This window comes from Hirundo rustica, assembly GCF_015227805.2.
Source record: "Hirundo rustica isolate bHirRus1 chromosome 27 unlocalized genomic scaffold, bHirRus1.pri.v3 SUPER_27_unloc_1, whole genome shotgun sequence".
NCBI lineage: Eukaryota > Metazoa > Chordata > Aves > Passeriformes > Hirundinidae > Hirundo > Hirundo rustica.
In genome coordinates, this window is record NW_026690185.1 from 49244 (window position 1) to 65965 (window position 16722).

Below are 16722 nucleotides of genomic sequence, written 5' to 3' on the forward strand. Positions count from 1 at the left end.
TTTCTCCACAGCCACGAGTGATCCCTGCAGCTCCACAGGGACACCCCGAGGCTCAGGACCTGCTGGACCTCAGGGCTGGCGTTTGCTTTGTCCCCCCAGGTGCTAAACCTGTTCCTGGCTCTGCTGCTGAGCTCCTTCAGCGCCGACAGCCTGGCGGCATCGGACGATGACGGGGAGATGAACAACCTGCAGATCGCCATCGGCCGCATCACCCGCGGCATCGCCTTCGCCAAGGCCGCGCTCCTCGGGCTGCTCCGCCGCCTCTGGAAGGGCAAGAAGGTGGCACCAGAGGAGGAGCAGGACCCCAGTAAAAGGGACAACTCCGTGCTCAACCACGTGGACTCGGCCCTGGAGCCCAAGTCGGGGTACCTGGACGGCATCACGGGCAAGGAGCACATTTTCATGGACGAGCTGGACCACATGAATTTCATCAACAACCCCAACCTGACGGTGCAGGTCCCCATCGCCTCGGAGGAGTCCGACCTCTATGAGGAGACCAGCACCCAGTCCGACACCGAGGACACCGCCAAGGTCAGGAAGGCGGGTGGAAGGGAAGGGTTTCACCCCAAAACTGGGACTGGCCCGTTCTTGCTGTGCTGCCCAAAGAATGACGCTGGTTTGGGTCGCTTTTAGCTTTCTCACAGGGCGTGGCATGGCCAAACTTGGCGTTTTCCCAGCTGGCATTTCCCAGTGTAAGCTGGAGCAGGAGGGGAGGGTCCAAGCAGGGCTTGGGTCTGATTTGGGTCAGACTGTGGGGTTCCTGCCGGTGCCAGGGGGCCCCACTGCACCACAGGGGCAGTGCAAGGGTCAGAGCGCTCACTTTGGGGTTAAAGATGTTCCAGAGGAATCCGATGCCAGGAAATCTGCTGATGGCACTATCATTGGATCCACTGCTAATGCCTCGGAAAGCATCATCCTGGGGGGGCCTGAACCAGATGGAGGAGCTTAGCAGGGGTGAATATGAAGCCAGGGATGTGGGATCCAAAGCTGAGACAGCTGAGTTCAGTCTCCAGGACACTGCTGGGTCCACTGTGAGGGTGGCAGGGGGACAAAAAACTTGGGGAGACCCAAGTGGACACAAAAGGGTGGTGGTGTGGTGGGAAATTACTGCTCACTCCAAGGTCCTGGGGACACAAGGGGCGGCTGGATGGGACAGGAGCAGGTGCATCAGCCTGGGAAGGGGATTTGTTTGGACAAGAGGACAGCTCTGAGCAGGGATTTGTCATGACTGGATGGCAAATGTGTGCCCAGGAGCTGAGGGAACTCGGAAAGCTCCATCCCAACCAGCCCTGCCAGGTCCAGGAGGCATCTGGTGTGCTGAACACCTGGGTGGGACCGCACAGGGAGCCCCAAGAAAGGCTGGAAAATGAAGCAGGGCTCTCAAAACTGCAGAGCCCCTCAGCTCCCTCCCTCTGCAGGCTCCTCACAGCTCAGCACGGTGACAGGGCCCAGCCTGGCACAAGGTGGGGCAAGGAGAGGGGACAATCCTGACTGTTCAGTGTTACATGGGACAACAGGGGGGCTTCAGCATTTGGGGTGCAGGAGGGGGACAGGAGGAGAGGTGGGGCATCGTCACTGCCAAGCCCTACAGAGGGGACAAACTTGCACGGAGCACCTTGGTCAAGGGAATGGGCCGGGGGGTGGCTGCTCTCAGTTCCCTCAGTGTTGGCACCAGGAAAGATGAGAGCTGGCATTTCCCCCCTGACATTCCCTGCCACAGCCCCAGTCCCACAGCAGCAGTGCCCAGCGCCCTGGGTGCACTGCAGAGGTGATGCCAATGCCAGCCTGGCCACGATGGGAGAGGACACCCGGGGTCCCCGTGGACCCCAGCTCCCTGTCACCACAAAGTGCATCCCAGTGGGTGGGAAAACCTTGGTGTGCAGTCATTGGAGCCATCCTGGCACAGCTCCGGGCTTGAGGGTGCGTTCAGCTGACAGCACCAAACACTGCATGGAAAAACTCTGAGCCATCCCTGGCTGCTCAGCACCTGCAGTGGGCAAAGGGCACCTCCCAACCAGTAAATACCAGTTCAGCCCATCGGGGCTGTTGGGTCTGGTGCCTAAAGTTGGTCAAAGCTGACTCAGATGGGAGCCAAGGGGGTGCATTAAAAACAGGGGGAATGATGGGCTGCGATTTATCGTGGAATCACAGATTATTCAGATTGGTGAGAGTCTCAAAGACTCAAATTCCAGTCCCCTTCCACTGTCCCAGGCTGCTCCAAGCCCCAGTGTCCAGCCTGGCCTTGGGCACTGCCAGGGATCCAGGGGCAGCCACAGCTGCTCTGGGCACCCTGTGCCAGGCCCTGCCCACCCTGCCAGGGAACAATTCCTGCCCAATCTCCCATCCAGCCCTGCCCTGGGCACTGGAAGCCATTCCCTGTGTCCTGTCCCTCCATCCCTTGTCCCCAGTCCCTCTCCTGGAGCCCCTTTAGGCCCTGGAAGGGCTCTGAGCTCTCCCTGGATCCTTCCATTCCCCAGGCTGAACACCCCCAGCCTGTCTGTACAAGCTGAAATGTCAATTAGCAATCAGGTGCTAATTGTCGGGAGCCCTGCGCCGTTCCCGGGGGTTGGTGCCAGCCGGGAGCGTTCACACGCCGGGGATCAGCTCCAGATGGAGCCAGAGCCCCGCACACCGCCCGCTCCGGGGACGCTCCCACCGCCACGGTCCCAAACCGCGGGGGCTTCTCCACACGGGCAGCTCCGACGACGCTGATAAATCCTCTCCACTTCCAGAGCTGCTCCTTTCCAAGGAAAAGCTCTTTTTCGGGGAAATGACAGCGGCAGGATCATCGCAGCTGCAGTTTTGCGTCTCGCGGTTGATTTTTCTTTGCAGCTGGAAGCAGTGAGGAGGTGCCAGCCTGGTCTGTGGCTCTGCAGGATCGGTGCAGGGGCTCAGGGCTCCTGCAGGGGCTTTTTCCATGGGGGTCCCATCCTGCTGGGCAGGGTGATGTGTCCTGGGATGCTCCAGGTGTGGTGCAGTGGAGCTGAGGGAGCTGGGAAGGGGCTGAGCCTGGAGAAAAGGAGCTCAGTGGGACCTTGTGGCTCTGCACAGCTCCTGACAGGAGGGGACAGCTGGGGGGGGTCGGGCTCTGCTCCCAGGAACAGGGACAGGAGGAGAGGGAACGGCCTCAGACTGGGCCAGGGGAGGTTTGGGTTGGAGATTAAGGAAAATTTCTTTACTAAAAGCGTTGCCCATCGCTGGCACAGCTGCCCAGGGCAGGGGTGGAGTCCCCATACCTGGGGGTGTTTAAAAGCCCCATGGATGTGGCACTTGGGGACATGGGTCAGTGGTGGCCTTGGCCCTGCTGGACTCGATGGTCTTGGAAGCCTTTTCCAACCTGGACAGTTCTCAGGGCTGTGGATTATGGGGTCACGGGCTGAGTCAGGGTGTGCAGCACGGAGGATGGGAAAGCCCTGGATTGGGGGAAAGCCCCAGCCAGGCAGGAGATGCTGTGCCAGGTGTGTGACGGGAATTGCTCTCCAAACCTGCTGGTCTCAGGTGTGGAAGGGCTCAGGGACCCCCAGGAATGGCTTTTATCCTTGTCCCCACCCAGGAGAACCTGCCCTGAGCTGCACCCACAGAACCCCGGGTTCCGTGGGGCCTTTTAGGCCTTCCCCCCACCTCCAGGGCAGGTGCACTGGTTTGTCCCCACCTTCACCCTTTGTAAGGCTGTCCTGGAGGCAGATGGCTCCTGCGTGTCCTTCCCTGGGGTCACAGCTTGCCTGGCTCCTGCTGAGACTCTCTAATCCCCCTGTCCCTCCTGTCCCTCCCCCTGGCCTCAGCTGAGGGTGGTCCCGGTGATCCTTGAGAGCCACCAGCCGAGAGCTGGTGCCACCTGTGCTGCTGTGTCCTCTCCTGCACGTCCCCAAAGGACCCCAAAGGTCCCCCACAGCAACACCTCACGCACACGTGGCTGTGGCCCCTGAAGCTGTGGGCAGTGACGGTGCCTCAGTTTACCCCAAAGGCTTTTCCCTGATTTTGGCGGATGGAGCAGCTGCTTTGTGGGTTACCAAAAGCAGGAGCAGCCTGATGGGAGGAATATCTCCTTCCCATGTAATCCAACACCTTCCTGTGCAGGAAATACCCATCCTGGATCCTCTGGTTCCTGCTGCTCCCAGGTGGGAGAGGCAGGGCTGGGGATCTGCTCCTTCCTCAAGTGTTGCACGAGGGTTTCTCAGAAAGCCAAAAAAAACTCATGGAGGAAAGAGAGTCCCAGGGGCTTGCCAAGGTTTTCTCTTGTCATCAGCCCCTCTGGCCTTGCTGGGTGGTGTCTGGGAAGGCAGCCAGGCTGAGCTGTGGAGCAGGATGGAGCTGGAGAGAGGTATTTGGGATGCAGGTTTTGAGCTTGGGTGAACCTCGGGCTGAGGGCCCTTCAGCACGAGCCGAGCCAGAGGGAGGAGAGAGGAGACGCTGCTTGGGTCTGCACCAAAGGGCGGCTCGGCAGAGCAGTTCTTGGATGGGACACAGAGGAGGAGGAGGTGGTGAGAAAATCAGCCTGAGGTGGTGGCACAGGTGGATGGGAGATGGAGCTGCTGTGCTGGAGGAAGGCTGGCACCGGGGAACCTTTTGTTCCTCTGAGCCTGGATGAAAAGCAAAGCTCAGGTACAAAGAATCCTCCAAGGTTCTCAGCCCTGGATGATTCAACCCTCCATAGGAGGGGACTCGGAGCCTCCTCCAAACAACGGGGTCCCACCACCCATCTGGTCCTGCCTGGGCTCTCTGGGGCAGGAGGAGCATGGCTGGAGGCAGCCAAAGCCCAGAAGCCTGGCCTGAATGGGTGTCCCTCTGCAGAACCCCCTGTCCAGCGACAACGCCTCATCCGTGTGCAGCACGGTGGATTACAAACCCCCCGCGCCCGAGGAGGAGGAGGTGGCAGAAGTGGCTGAGGAGAGCAACGAGCCCGAGGAGTGTTTCACTGAAGGTGAGGGACAGAGCAGGGCCGGAGACCCTGTGGACAGGGGAGATGGGTGTGGAGAGGGGAAGATGGGGGCGCAGGGGCCACTGCCAACCAGTTCTTGCAGCACAGGGACCCCCAGGCTCCCTGAGCTCAGCCCCAGCTCCAAATCCTCCTGTACCACCACAGAGACGATCCCCATGGAGCTCCCCTCGTGCACCCCTAAGCCCAGCAGGATCCTGGTCCAACTTCCACCAGGGAGGGTTTAAAATGCCAATAAAACTGGGAATCGTGGGAACGCCCTGGCCAGGAGTGACCCCCAGCCCTGTGTCCCCAGGCTGTGTGAAGAGGTTCCCCTGCCTCTATGTGGACATCACCAGTGAGAAGGGGAGGATTTGGTGGAACCTCAGGAAAACCTGCTTCCGCATCGTGGAGCACGACTGGTTTGAGACCTTCATCGTCTTCATGATCCTCCTCAGCAGCGGGGCACTGGTAGGTCCCACCTTTCCCATCCCAAGGGCTCTGCAGCAGCTTCCCAGCCTGGGGGGGTGCCCAGGGAGGTGACAGAGCCCAGGCTCTGGGCATCTCCTGTGCCAGATAATCCAGCTGTGGGCAGATGTTTGATTTCAAACCCCATTTAGCTCAGATTTAACATCCTCTGGGAGTGCTGGTACCCCCCCGGTCACCCTCCCCAGCATCCCTGGGCCATCACCCACGGGCTGTGGTCCATGGGCTCGAGGGGGTGCCACTGCCTACAGCCCCCACTCCTGCTCTTATGCCAGCTATGAACATCTGAACCATTTACTGAGCTTCGTGTGGTTCCTCATTTCACCATCACCAGCTGTCAGGAGGCGCTTGACAAACAGTTCATGGTTCTTATTTTGCTGTTCAGCACCTCCATCAGTGCCTGGTGCCCCTCTCAGAACCTGGATGTTCCATTAAACCAACCTAATTAATTATCTGTGTTGGCCTGATGCTCTTCTCCGAGTGTTTGGGCTGGATTTAACCCAGGAAATATCAACTTCTCTGCAGGTTTGGAGGTGAAGAGAGAGGGAAGGAGAACAGAGGGACTGAGAGGGTTTTCAGACACACTTTACACGTCTGCAGCTCGCTCTGAGGTGGTTTGGGGATGTCTGAGGTTGTTGCTGGTGCAGGAATTGAAAGCTGTGCTACAGGAGCTGTGCAACACCTGTGACCACAGCCCTGCCTCTGAGCGCTTACTCAGCACGTGGGTGTAGCACACACCCAGACTCCTCAGGGCATTCTCAAAACTCCCAAAGTATCCCAGGGTGTGGGTTGGTGTCCTGGGATTTCAGCTGAGACCCCTGGGAATTGGATGCAGCTGGATTTTGGCTCTGCTTTGGGTCCAACCCCACCAAGCCAACAGGGACTTGCAAACAGGAGCTGGACCCCACGTTGGTCAGGTCCTCATGGATCAACCTTCCTTGGGCTCCCGGCAGCCCCAGCCCTGGGAAAGCAGGGAGATGCCAACATGGATGTACTCTGGGATACCACAGGTCCCATGGAAGGATGATGTCACGTAGCTCCGTGGGGTGCGCGGAGTTTTCCATGGAAGGATGATGTCACATATCTCCATGGGTTTTCCATGGAAGGATGATGTCACATATCTCCATGGGTTTTCCATGGAAGCATGATGTCACATATCTCCATGGGTTTTCCATGGAAGGATGATGTCACATATCTCCATGGGTTTTCCATGGAAGCATGATGTCACGTAGCTCCGTGGGTTTTTCCATGGAAGGATGATGTCACGTAGCTCCGTGGGTTTTTCCATGGAAGGATGATGTCACATATCTCCATGGGTTTTCCATGGAAGGATGATGTCACATATCTCCACGGGTTTTCCATGGAAGGATGATGTCACATATCTGCATGGGTTTTCCATGGAAGGATGATGTCACGTAGCTCCGTGGGGTTTTCCATGGAAGGATGATGTCACGTAGCTCCATGGGGTTTTCCATGGAAGGATGATGTCACGTAGCTCCGTGGGGTTTTCCATGGAAGGATGACATCACGTAGCTCCGTGGGGTTTTCCATGGAAGGATGATGTCACGTAGCTCCGTGGGGTTTTCCATGGAAGGATGATGTCACGTAGCTCCGTGGGGTTTTCCATGGAAGGATGATGTCACATATCTCCATGGGTTTTCCATGGAAGGATGATGTCACGTAGCTCCATGGGTTTTTCCATGGAAGGATGACTGTCACGTAGCTCCGTGCCCCTTGCAGGCTTTCGAGGACATCTACATCGAGCAGCGCAAGGTGATCCGCACCATCCTGGAATACGCAGACAAGGTCTTCTCCTACATCTTTGTCATCGAGATGCTGCTCAAGTGGGTGGCCTATGGCTTCAAGGTGTACTTCACCAACGCCTGGTGCTGGCTGGATTTCCTCATCGTGGATGTACGTGATGAGCAGGGCCAGGCCAAGGGGCCTGGGGGTGTTTAGGGGCTGCTGTAAATGAGCCCAGGTTGTATTTCAGAGGCTAAAGGGGAGGCTGTGGAATGAGGGCTTACACCATTATTTAAAATAATGGCCCCCCACGGGAAGGAACACTTCATTCCAGGTTGCAGGAACCTTTCAAACCCTTCTGGTTTACACCCAAGCCAAGAAGAGCCCCTGCAGTTCCACCAAGCCCAGTAGAGCTGTGAAGGGACACAGAGTCTCCAAAACGGTCCGTGACAGAGCCATCTGTCCTTTCTGTGCCCCACATCAATCCCACCTCACATTCAAGAGGTGCCATCCTGCCCCATCCCTGGCAGTGCCCAAGGCCAGGTTGGAGCAGCCTGGGACAGTGGGAGGTGTCCCTGCCATGGCAGGAGGTGGGACTGGATGGGCTTTAAGGTCCCTTCCACCCCAAACCAGTCTGGAATTCTGTGACCCCTGAGGTGTCTGGTCCCCCAAGGACTCAATGTCTGTGTGTCTCCCCAGCCTGAGGGACTGGGGAGAGAGGGAAGGGCAGGAGCTGCGGTTGTGTTTCCACCTGAGGTGCTGCTGGTCACTTGGGCTGCTCCTTACAGGTGTCTCTGGTCAGCCTGACAGCCAACTGGCTGGGATACTCGGAGCTGGGAGCCATCAAATCCCTGCGGACACTGAGGGCTCTGCGACCTCTGCGTGCTCTGTCCCGGTTTGAGGGCATGAGGGTAAGTGTGTCCCCCTGCACTGCTGGCCCTGACAGGGACATGAGTGCCTTCAGCAGTCCCCTACATCACGGACATCCCAGTTGGTTTTCAGGGGCCTCCAGATGGTGGGATCAATGCTCAGGTACCTTTGGTCCAGTCTGACCTCACTCAGTGCTGCTGGGGACGGCAAGGTTGGGGCATGGGGACATGAAGGTTCCGTCCAGGTCCCTCAAGGTTTTTTCTCTCCTTGCAGGTGGTGGTGAATGCCCTGCTGGGAGCCATCCCCTCCATCATGAACGTCCTGCTGGTCTGCCTCATCTTCTGGCTGATCTTCAGCATCATGGGGGTGAACCTGTTTGCAGGGAAGTACTACAGGTGTGTCAACACCACCACGGGCGAGCTCTTCCACATCGACGAGGTCAACAACAAGAGCGACTGCATGGCCCTGCTCTACAGCAACGAGGTCAGATGGGTCAATGTCAAGGTCAACTTCGACAACGTGGGCTTGGGATACCTGTCCCTGCTGCAGGTGGTACGTCACGACGTCGGGTGTCACCGTCCAAGACGCGTGGAGCAGGGCGGTGGGATGAGCACCAGGGCTGATGCTGGATGGGGTTTCTTAGCTGCTTCTTAGCACCAAAGCTGGTTTTTAACACCAAAAAAAGCCTTAGGAAGGGGTTTCCTCCTAGCCAAGGAGGAAAAGGGACAGGGTAGAAGATGGGAGGGGAAGGTGTCACCAGCAAACTGCTAGAGATGGGTGCAGATAGCACCAAAGCAGCCACTGCACAGCACGAGGTGCAGGAGTCAGGAGGGGAGGCTCTATCTTACCCCTGCGCCCCTTTGGAAAGTTCAGTCTGCTCCAGCCGTAGGTTGTGGGACTTTGTGTGGGGTGGGTGACAACTGGAAAAAGGGCGCACGTGTCCCCTGTGGGCGAACGCAGCCGGGTTCCACTGAACACCCCACAGCTGGCTGGGCCAGGCAGCAAAGAGGAACTGCTCACCACAGCTTGAGTAAAAATATAGGTGTGGGCTCCATTATGGGGCAGGCTGGGGCTACTCCCATCAAATCCAGGGGAACTGGTGGCTGCAGAATCGGAAAACAACCCCAGCTGATGACCCTGCTTCTAAATTCAGCTTCCTCTTCAGCCTTGTTGTTCCATCAGATTCAGGAAACAAGATGTGCAGACCTTTTGCTTAACAAATCAGCAGCAAAAGGCTGTAAGAGATGCAGTGGAGACCCTGTAAAAGATTTGGTGTAATCCCCACCCCGCTGGGATGGGAATTCAGCAGAACCAGAGGCAGGATATGGAAGTCAGGGCTAAGGAGATGGCACAGTTTGGGACTGGAAAGGAGGCGGTTGGCCCTGGCACAGCTCTGCCTTTGGGAAAATGACTTCGAAGTCAAGAGGAGAAGGGAGAAAAGAGTCAATTGCTTCTTTTCCTTCCCTTGTTTGCAGTGGTGTTTTGGGAAGTCACTGGTAGCCTCAGCCCCAGAATGGCCCATGGGAATTTCCATATTTCTGGGACATTTTTCCTGTGGATTCAACCCATGTTCCTCTCCTGCCATGCCCAGTAAGAACGTGGAGTGCTCAGAGCTAAACCCCAGACACGCACCCATCACCTTCCCTTTCCTCACAGCCCCAAACAACTCCCAGAAAATATTCTTCTCCACTGCCGCAGAATCACAAAATCCTTTATGTTGGAAAAACCTCCAAGTCTGAGCATTCCTGTTCCCACAGGCAACGTTCAAAGGCTGGATGGACATCATGTACGCGGCCGTGGACTCACGCGAGGTGAGGGGACACGCAGGGACACATTGCTGATTCCAGGGGTTGGAGTCCCCTTGGCAGACTGGGAACAGGATCCCAGAACTGAGGCTGGGATGGATCCTTGGCTACAGCATCACCTCTGGCTCTGCCTTTTGGTGCTGGTGGCTGCCTGCATCACACCCATGACTTCAGTCAGGACATGGGCTACAGGGTGGAGAAACCCCAAAATGTATCAGGTCATGGAATCCTAGCACAGTTTGTGTTGGAAGTGACCCTAAAAACCATCCAGTGCCTCCCCCTGCCATGGGCAGTGACACCTTCCACTATCTCAGGTTGCTCCAAGCTCTGTCCAGCCCAGCCTTGGACACCTGGGCAGCCAAAACATCCCCCTGCTGAGGTGCACATCCTCAAAAAGGACAGCCGTGTGTCCCTGTGGCACGCATGTCATTGTCACCTGCAGCCTGGCCCCACACTGGGCTCCCACCCTGCCCCACAGCTGGGGCTGAATCTGCTCCACTCAGCTTCTGTTCCAGGGGCCAAAATCCCTGTCCTGCCCCCACTGCTCCAGCCTGGAGGGCTCGTCCTTCTGCCTGCTGTGACGGGATGTGCCTGATGTGACGACCCCTCTAGCTGGGAAAGCTCATCCCATCCTGGAGAAAGTGCCTGGCTTGCCTTGAGCAATCAATGGGTGATGAGAACAGAGCAACCAGCATTTAACCATTGTGTTCAATGAGTTATTAAAAACCCCAAGTGTTTGAAGAGTGTTGTACAAAGGCTATTCCTATTGGGATCCATCCCCAGAAGAGTCTCCACCGCAGAAGGGGTTTCCTACTCTTCTCCAATCACACTGGGATTCACCCCACACACCCACAGGCCTGAAGGGGTGGTTTTCATTGCCTTTTTTTAGCACCCTTCCATCACCCTCTGAAAATCCCTCAGGCCTCTGCCCCACCCGGGGCAAACCAAAGCTGGTTTGGGAGAAAATCCTCCCTGTTCTGTCAAGAGCTTTCCTCAAAATGGGGGAAGCCAATGGAGTCACCTTGGGGTGTCTCTGGTCAAACACAGAACAGGATAAAGGGATGCTCCTTGGGATGAGGAGCGTTGTCCAGGGTTGTGGGGCTGTGTCACTCAACTGTGCTGGTGTGACAAATTAATTTTCCTTTCCCCTTTCCCCTTTCCCCTTTCCCCTTTCCCCTTTCCCCTTTCCCCTTTCCCCTTTCCCCTTTCCCCTTTCCCTTTCCTCTTTCCTTTCCTCTCTCAGATATATTTCAGCCCTTGGAATGCTGATTATTGGGAAGAAACTCATTTGCTCATTGATACCACTGCAGAGGATATCCTTTCCCATTCCCCAGCCCATGCTGTGGGATCAGGGGTCAGCATGTCCTTGGCCCTCAGTCAGTGTCACATGGATGTCCCTTCCCATCGCTGCTCCCATTGGGAACACACAGCCACCCCCTGGCTCTGTCCAAACACCACAAGCCCTTGTCTGGGGGCTTGGGGACACCTTTTTGGGACAGGGTCGGTCTCACATTTCCTGTCTCTCCTGGCCAGATTGAAGAGCAGCCACAGTACGAGATCAACCTCTACATGTACATCTACTTCGTCATCTTCATCATCTTCGGTGCCTTCTTCACCCTGAACCTCTTCATCGGCGTCATCATCGACAACTTCAACCAGCAGAAGAAAAAGATGAGTATTTCCCGGCCCCTGAGGTGCTGCTCTAGGCTGGAGGGGGCCAGCACAGCGGTGGGGTGATGGGACCAGGGCCACCATGCCTGGGACTAGGATGGATCCCAGGATCCTTATCCGTTAGTGCCCTTCTGCACTGAACAAGCAGCACGTGGAGCAGTGTCCTGGTCAGAGCAGTTACAGAGGACTTAATTTATGGGCGCAGAGGGAGGAAGCAAAGGGAGGCTGTGTTTTCTCTGGCCTGGGCCATCACTTTTATTTTCTTTTCCCATCCTGGGATCCTTTTCCCATGCCTGAGGTTGAGGCTCAACTTCTGCTTCCAAGCCACTAGCTCAGGACTGAGAGCCCGCAGCAGGGGCTGGGCAGAGGGTGTGCAGGGCCAAGCACACTGCTGGTGCTGTGCGAGCTCTGCAGGACACAGAGAGGACACCTCACTCCCAGCAGGATCTCTGAGGGGCTGGAGATACCTGGTGGGAAGGGACATGGTCAGGCACACTTGGTGGGAAGAGAATTCCTGAGACTAACAGCAATGATTCCCTTTATACTTTGGAGGCAAAGACATCTTCATGACAGAAGAGCAGAAGAAATACTACAATGCCATGAAAAAGCTGGGCTCCAAGAAACCCCAGAAGCCCATCCCCAGGCCAGCGGTATGTTGGGCTCATCCTCCTGGAGTGGAGCACACAGGGAAGGAACACCAGCTGTCCCAAAGGGAATGAGGAGGGTCCAGGGAAGACCCTTTGCCCCACTGTTACTCTTCAGACAAGACCTGGCCAAGAGGGCAAGGGCCATGATAGGGTTTCTTTTGGAGGAATTTGGGGTTTTTCCTACTTCGGCTGCCAGCTCCTCTCTGGAAGAGAGTTGGGCTCAGAGAAAGCTCAGCTTTCAAGCCCCCAGAAGGGACCCTGGTCAAGCCAAAACATTCTCAGCTGTGATCTGGGTTTTGTAGCCCTGCACAAGGGAGGTCCTTGCCACGTGTTAATTTGTGCCCTATTAGCTGTGGGTGTAATTAGCAAGTGACTGTGCCCTGTGCCCACTGCTCCTGGCGTGGCGTTCCCGGTGTGCTCCATCCTGAGAGGTGCTGAGAATCCTCCCCCCATAACCTTTGGGGCTGTGAGAGCTGTGCTGGCCACAATCCTGAGGTTTCCCACACTTCTAAATATGGTTCCTTCTTCTCTTTCTGTTCTGTTTTTGTTCTGTTGTGCCTGTCCCGTGTTCCCACCTCTTCTCTGGCGCTCCATCGTCGCCTTCATTGCAGAACAAATTCCAAGGGAAGGTGTTTGACTTCGTTACCAAGCAAGTGTTCGACATCACCATCATGATCCTGATTTGCCTGAACATGGTGACCATGATGGTGGAAACAGATGACCAGAGCGAGCTCAAAACCTCTGTCCTCTACAAGATAAACCTGGTCTTCATCGTCATCTTCACCGGGGAGTGCGTGCTCAAGATGTTCGCCCTGCGCCACTACTTCTTCACTGTGGGCTGGAACATCTTCGACTTCGTGGTGGTCATCCTCTCCATCCTAGGTGAGTCCTGCTGCTCCCAGCAGTCCCTCAGGGATCCCACTGGACAATGAAGAGTGGAAGTGGCCTTACCAATCTACACCCACCGAGCTGTCACTGGACCCCGCTTGCACCCACCCCTTGAGAAGGGCCAAGCCAGCAGGACCCTGAGACACGACAGATGTGAGGCCACTCCAGGCCACCAGGCTGGGCGAGGGGCTGGGGATATCTCTGCTCCTCCTTGGTGTTATTTCCCTTGGTGTTCTCTTTCTCTGAAACAGGGCAGCCAGAATTTAATGTTTGGGTCTGTTAACCTGCTCAGAGGTTATTTTTTAATGTTTTCCCTGTCACTGGAGGAGCCATCAGGGGTGGCTTCACCTCACTGTGTCTGCCCAGACCGAGTGGAGCAGCTCCCCTTCACCTCCCGTTGGTGGCACAGAAAACTCATCTGTCCTTCATCCCTCCACAGGTATCGTCCTCTCGGACATCATCGAGAAGTACTTCGTGTCCCCCACCCTCTTCAGGGTCATCCGGCTGGCGAGGATCGGCCGCGTGCTCCGGCTGATCCGAGGAGCCAAAGGCATCCGGACGCTCCTCTTTGCCCTGATGATGTCCCTGCCGGCCCTGTTCAACATCGGCCTCCTGCTCTTCCTCGTCATGTTCATCTACTCCATCTTCGGGATGTCCAACTTTGCCTACGTCAAGAAGGAGTCGGGGATCGATGACATCTTTAACTTTGAAACCTTTGGGAACAGCATGATCTGCCTCTTCCAGATCACCACGTCAGCGGGCTGGGATGGGCTCCTCAACCCCATCCTCAACAGCGGCCCCCCGGACTGCGACCCCGAGCTGGAGAACCCCGGGAGTTCAGTGAAAGGAGACTGTGGGAATCCCTCCATCGGCATCTTCTTCTTCTGCAGCTACATCATCATCTCCTTCCTCATCGTGGTGAACATGTACATCGCCATCATCCTGGAGAACTTCAGTGTGGCCACGGAGGAGAGCAGCGAGCCCCTCTGCGAAGACGATTTTGAAATGTTTTATGAAACCTGGGAGAAGTTTGACCCAGACGCCACCCAGTTCATTGCCTACAGCACCCTGTCTGACTTTGTGGACACCTTGCAGGAGCCACTCAGAGTTCCCAAGCCCAACAAGATCAAACTCATCACCATGGATCTACCAATGGTTGCTGGGGACAAAATCCACTGCCTAGACATCCTCTTTGCCCTGACTAAGGAAGTGCTGGGAGACTCGGGAGAGATGGATGCCCTGAAGGCCACCATGGAGGAGAAGTTCATGGCTGCCAACCCCTCGAAGGTTTCCTATGAACCCATCACCACCACCCTGAAGAGGAAACAAGAGGAGGTCTGCGCTACCAAGATCCAGAGGGCTTTCCGGAGGTACCTCCTGAGGCGCTCGGTGAAGCAGGCGTCCTACATGTACAGGCACAGCCAGGACGCCCTGGGCGAGGACGCGCCCGAGAAGGAAGGGCTGATCGCCACCAGGATGCAGGAGATCTATGGGAACACTGGGACAGATGTGGAGACAGCCCCTGCCGTGCGCCTCGAGCCCATTCCCAGCTCAGAGACGCCCCAGGATGCTCCTGAGGAAGCACAGGTTTGGGTTAAGGAACGTGTGGTGAAAGAGTCGCTGGTGTAACGCGAGGAGATTCCACCTCTGGCCCAGCCTGAAGAGACTTCATTTGTATCTCCTGCTCAAAGCTCTTCCATGCACAGATCTCTAGATCTTAGATATTGAGCTAATTTCAGATATTTCAAGCAACCACCTTGAGTTTCAAAGCAGGATCTCCTCCTGATCCTGGGTTTTACAGCCCACTGCACTTGCAAAGTGTTTAATTCTTTTTCTTATGAGAACTCAAATGTGAAATCTGTTGTCGGTGAAAGAGAAACAAGTTACTTTTGAAATTATCTCATCACGGTAACGATGGTTTTCAGGCATGAACAGAAGAGTATGGTTGTCCTTTCACTTAAAGTAATTATTTATTAATGTTATTTCACAATTAAGAGATTTTCCTGTATTTTATTCTTCCAGAGTGCAGCCAAGCAACCAGTGAAAGATGAGCCAAGTGAAATAATATTAAGAATAATTATGAAAACCAGAAACTTTTGTGAACAAAAATCTCCAAAGTCTTAAAGTAGCACCTTTCTTTTGAACCTCTGAATAAGCTTGATGATTATTTTTTGTTACATACAAGAGAAAGTGCAATTATGTCTTAAAAATTGGTTTGCGAAGCCAAAGCAAAGCATCCACAGATTTGTTCTCAGGGTTAAATATCAGGTTTTCAAGGTCTCTGAATATGCATCAAAACCAGAAGTCGTTCATGTCTCTGTAGGACGAATGTAAACACTAGTTATAGTCAGGTTTTACTCTGTTTTTACCATTTCCATCCAGGTTTTGTGTCAGGAAAGCAATGGGCAAAGGTAGGGTTTGGAAAACATCCTCCAAGAACCCCCAGCCCCCAGGACAAAATTCTCCAGGGGTTTTTTTCCTGGCCCTGTTGCAAGAGGAACTATCCCAGTGGAGTGCTCTTGGTCAGTGTTCCAAATCTCCTCTTCATTAGTGTTAATTAATGAGATGCACCCCCAGGGATCAGAGCAGATGTTTTAATGACCCTTTCCACAAGCTCCTTTATGGGTGCCCTAAATCCCACCCAGGTGGCTGGGTGTAATAAACGATCCCACTGGGGTGTGAATCCCAAAATCCTCAGGCAGAGCATCCTTCCCTAGGCTGGGGATGCGGAGAGGCCGCAGTGGCACATTCTGGATGGGCCAGGCAGGTCCTCCCCAGGAAACCTCCAGGCAGAGGAGCATTTTCCCAGGGGGAAAAGGGATTTGCTGTTCTTCACACAGGTGAGCAAAAGGAAAGCAAATCAAGGAAAACAGCCCTGGCACAGCTGTGGCTGCCCAGCCCTGGCAGTGCCCAAGGCCAGGTTGGACACTGGGGCTTGGAGCACCCTGGGACAGTGGAAGGTGTCCCTGCCCATGGCAGGGGGTGGCACTGGATGAGCTCTGAGGTCCTTCCAACCCAAACCATCCTGCGATTTTGTGAAAAATGGGCAAAAGACCCCGAGTTCACCTCTGACCATCTTCTGCCTTCAAAAGGGAAAAAAACCCCTCTTGAGATCAAAACAAACAGGAACCAAAACCTCTTCCAGTTCAAACAAGGGCTGTTCCTGAAGCCAAAGGCTCTGTCTTTTTGTACTCTGATGATTCTCTTCTCTTCCCGGGCTGCTTTGGGCGCTGCCGTCACGGACGCCCCAGCGCCAGGCTGGCCAGGAGCGGTGCTGAGCTCGGCTCGGGCCCACGAGCTGCCAGCCAAGGGGCACAGCCGGGGACACTCAGCTCATCCAGTGGCCTTGTGCTCTCACTTCCATGTCGATGCTCCCTGCAGCAGGAGCCTGAGCTGCTGTCGCTGGCGTTCCCGTGGGAAGCACGCCCGGCACGGCAGTCCCTGCCCGGATCGTCGCTCACAATCGATGCTGCTTCTACGTTTGTGTCAGGGATGGGGAAATGCCCCAGAGCAGGGTTTGTGTGAGCTAAAGCCATTTTTCTTTGTACATTTCTTACAATAAACTGTAAATGAACTGTTATTACGATACCAAGTGTGTTGGGGTGTCTTGGGGAATGTTTTCCCTGCACTGGGAGGGTGAACACCACCCCCCCCTTGGTTCCCTGTGCTTGGCCTTGGACCTGCCAACCTCAGCAGG

The 16722-nt window shown here is 55.5% G+C and overlaps 1 protein-coding gene across 2 annotated transcripts in view; it reads left to right on the forward strand.

Annotated features, from left to right (window-relative positions):
• SCN4A (sodium voltage-gated channel alpha subunit 4) overlaps window positions 1-16605 on the forward strand; it is a 45844-nt gene extending 29239 nt beyond the window's left edge. For both annotated transcript variants that reach the window (XM_040091490.2, XM_040091491.2), the window contains exons 16-26: window positions 100-531; window positions 4792-4921; window positions 5232-5386; window positions 7142-7315; window positions 7933-8055; window positions 8288-8566; window positions 9772-9825; window positions 11353-11490; window positions 12036-12140; window positions 12749-13019; window positions 13465-16605. In XM_040091490.2, coding sequence (XP_039947424.1) covers window positions 100-531; window positions 4792-4921; window positions 5232-5386; window positions 7142-7315; window positions 7933-8055; window positions 8288-8566; window positions 9772-9825; window positions 11353-11490; window positions 12036-12140; window positions 12749-13019; window positions 13465-14654 — 3051 coding nt within the window. In that variant the 3' untranslated portion in view covers window positions 14655-16605. The remainder of the gene's footprint in view (window positions 1-99; window positions 532-4791; window positions 4922-5231; window positions 5387-7141; window positions 7316-7932; window positions 8056-8287; window positions 8567-9771; window positions 9826-11352; window positions 11491-12035; window positions 12141-12748; window positions 13020-13464) is intronic.
• Window positions 16606-16722: the final 117 nt, after the last annotated feature.